General features: G+C 30.5%; 1 protein-coding gene across 1 annotated transcript; it reads right to left on the bottom strand.

The window, feature by feature from the left end:
- Positions 1 to 335: 335 nt before the first annotated feature.
- Positions 336 to 1,587, bottom strand: LOC113856601 (protein EPIDERMAL PATTERNING FACTOR 2-like). Its single transcript, XM_027488493.1, has 3 exons — positions 1,488 to 1,587; positions 1,047 to 1,096; positions 336 to 533 (listed from the first exon to the last, which is right to left on the bottom strand). Exons 1-3 carry the CDS (start codon positions 1,585 to 1,587, stop codon positions 336 to 338), a joined length of 348 nt encoding a protein of 115 aa, XP_027344294.1.
- Positions 1,588 to 3,720: the final 2,133 nt, after the last annotated feature.

The raw sequence follows: 3,720 nt of genomic DNA, 5'->3' as shown, positions 1-3,720 counted from the left end.
GGGAAACTTCAAAACTGAGGTCATCTAATAGATATCACTATTGAACTAGGTAGTTGAATGAATTAAATAGTTCACTATAAGCCTTGAAAGGGTTGCTTTTATTTCGCCTATAAATGAATGTTTCATACCAACTTCATTTTAAGTTGTGAAAGAAGAGGGTCAAATCAAGACACACAATTTAGCAAGAACAAAATCTGAGTCATGATACTATGTCTTCTTTTAACCGTAACCAACCAATCTAAGCAATTTTCAGATGGTAAAGTTGACCAACCTACAACATCTTCTTAAGAGTCACTACAATGTTTCTAGACTTAATAAAAAAACAATTGTAGTGATCAATTGGAGGGCACGTGATAGTATTTCCCTTTGCATATACATCTGTAGACTATGGGGCAAGACTCTGCAATGGAGCACTTGAAGCTCACCATTACCCTCTTGCATGGAGAACATGGTCCACATGCATGCGAACAATCTGGTATGGTGGAGCCCGTTGGGTAGAGTTCCATTCCCATGTTGTCTTCCTTTGCTTCTTCCTACAAAATCACATATAAAGTTACACAACACTAATTGGTTGTTCAATTTGTTCTCCAACACACAACTGAGTTACCACATAAGACAACAATGATATTTCCATGTCACTCTTTTTTTCACCTACCCCTACGGCCCTACATTCCCTTTAATGGTACTGAAACACAATTCTTACATTTTCCTTTATAATAAATGAAGACATGTTAATAAGTGTCTTATGGTGTTTCTTAAAAAAATGAAAAAATATTATCGTGAATCACATTAAAATATACTACAAATCATATAAAAAAATGTGTTAATAATAATAGGTTTTTTGAGAATAACAAAACTTACGACATTTTATAATAAAACTGAAATGTTTAATTCTTTAATAGGTGTCCTTACGATATTTTGTCGTAAAAAATTGAATTGAACATTTCTCTTTGTTTTAACCATGAAGAAGGGTGCAGGGGTATCTGTGAGGAACTTAGGAGAGCTGAAAACAAATTTAATCATGCACAATAATGTAACTGCCAAACCTTTTTATCTCTAGTGGCTGATTTCTCTTCTTGCAAGCTGCTCAACTTACCTGGAAAACAGAGGGAAAAATCACAAATTGCTTAGCAATAAAACCTTTTTAACTAGTAAATTGTCACAATCATTGAAGACTGTCTATTTTCACGAAATAATCTGTTATTCTTAAACATTGGATGTTCCAACTTGAAATTTCAATTTCAAACCTCATTTGTAGCGCGTTAAGTGAGATTAAGGAAGGACGATGCATTACCATTAAGCTTTGTAGAAAAATCCATATGATTTAGAATACAAAAACTGGTGTATAATAGTGGTTATTGTATGAAATTGAATTGAATATATAATGTCATTAAGCTAGCTTTACTAGACATTCAGACACGTGCATAAGCATAAAGTTATGCATGTAAAGAAAAAGAACATTATATTACATAAAGTTATAAGCATACCATGATTCGGGATCACCCTAAGGCTCCAGCCAATAGAAACGACCATGAAGAAAGTCACAATTAAGAAATATTTACGAGTTCCAAGTGAGAGAGTGCTCATATTTGGGCAACTATACAAACTCAATTAGTAACTTGAAGTTAGTTTTCATTAGGAGAGGAATATCTAAGAGGGTAGTGAGCAAAAAGCATGAAGATGAAGGTGTACTTTGGGGAGGAGTTTGTTGATGACTTGTAGAATCTTTGTAGAGTTATATACATGAAGATGCAAAGGTTTCCTATTAAATGTCAAATGTGGTACATTTGCAGCATTTCACATGATGCACGGTCATCTATTAAAGATTTCACAAGTTTTGGTGAGTCCCCAGAAATATAATATTTTATGGTCCACACCCCAGAAATAAAAATGAAAAATTATTATTACTATTATTATGGTCATAAACTATAAATGAAGAGGATATTTATGAATTTCAATTATAACTTCAAGGATTTTTGATATACTACTACTATGTACTGTAACACATGTTTAGACCAAACAGATTGGAAAGTCAGATGCCACACACGCACGGTTTCACCTATCATAGGATTGGGAAGTGAGAGGAGAAAAGGCAAAGAAAAATGAAAAAGGGTTGTTTGAAAGATGGCATTAATTGAAACACATTTGAAAAGTGAAAACTGAAGGGGTAAAAAGACTCAAATCTATGTAACATGCTGATTTGGGTGTTCCAGTAAAGCCATCTTGCTGACATCTGAATATTTAATTTGTAATCAATACAAGATTCAAAAAACTGATTTTGTAGATGGTACGGATGTAAATTATTTGGTGTCCCTCTTTTTTGTGTATGTTTTCTTGAGGGAAATTTTTTTTAAAGTAAAGAATATGTGTAAAATCTGTTAAGATAATTAGATATATGTGTTTGAAAAAAATTATATATATATATAGCTCATAATAAAACAGTTTTAGCAATTTTCTAATAAGAGAAAATAAAAAAGCTTATGCCAAAATATAATTTTTTTAAAAGTTTATCTAAATGTACCATTTAGAGCTATTCCTTTTGGAGATGAATTACATTTTATCTCCTTATAGTATTACTCATTTTTCAAATAACTTTGGTTTTTGATTTTTTTTTATATATCACTTAACTCCTCAGTGCATGTTTGGTAAGAGATTAATTTTCAGAAATAATAACTTATTTTAAAGAACTCCTCTAGAAAATTGACAAAAATGAACAATCTTTTCTTTAAAATTAAGTAAACAAAACACATACTCAATTTAATTCAAATTACAAACATTTACAATTTAGTACATATATTCGATTCCTTTTATTTTAAGAAAATTAATCACTTATTTTTTTAGTTTTCTGATAGAATTTCAAACATGCACTCAGTTACTCTAACGTTTTCAATTTGAACTATAGTTGAGGAAATTAAATGACATAAAAATAAGTTATTATTGAAAAGAATGTTAAAACTATAAGTTAGGAGGCAAACTATATCATTACTTGAAAATACTTGACACAGTGGAACTTGCTATTCATGTAGACACACTCAGAAGAATGCAGAAAGGAAGAATTGCGGCAATACAATGTTGTGTGTTGAATTCAAAAACGTAGAAGCACTTAATTGGCAATTAATTTGAAGAGAGTTCACATTTGAAGGGGCAGTGAGTAAATAATGTTGGAACAGAGACGCAGATCTGGTCACTCAAAGAAGGGCACAATTCAAGACATAAACGTGAATATCAGGTCTTCGGAATAAATGAACTTCTTTTCAGTTTCTTCTATGCTTTTAATGTATAAATGCATTTATTTCCTTTTTGAACCTTACACTTATTTCTTTTGGACCGTTAATATTTCACAGTGCTAGCTAGGGACTGGGATGTTCAAGTTCAATATTGTGACAAATAGTATAAGTATTTCACCAAATTAACCAATAAATCAGGAATTGGAAGTTAAAAATTAGAAGCCAAAAATTGATAAATTGTCTTATTAAAATAGAAATAGTTAATATTATTTGTCAAATAAACTTATTATTTCTTAAAATTGAGTGTTCAAATAGATTGAGTATCTGACTTTTTACTCTTAATGTTTATTACATTTGCTAAGCTTTATACAAAATATTATGTATTGTTTAATGAGTTAAAATAAAAACATTTATTTTTAATTTCATGTGAATTGTATGTACAAAATTTGTCTTCTTCCTTGTTTCTTTTTGTTTCCCCATTTCCTTTCTCCAT

The sequence above is a fragment of the Abrus precatorius genome, unplaced genomic scaffold (assembly GCF_003935025.1).
Source record: "Abrus precatorius isolate BTA unplaced genomic scaffold, Abrus_2018 Scaffold11, whole genome shotgun sequence".
NCBI classification, from domain to species: Eukaryota; Viridiplantae; Streptophyta; class Magnoliopsida; order Fabales; family Fabaceae; genus Abrus; species Abrus precatorius.
This window is presented reverse-complemented; position numbering and strand designations above follow the sequence as displayed.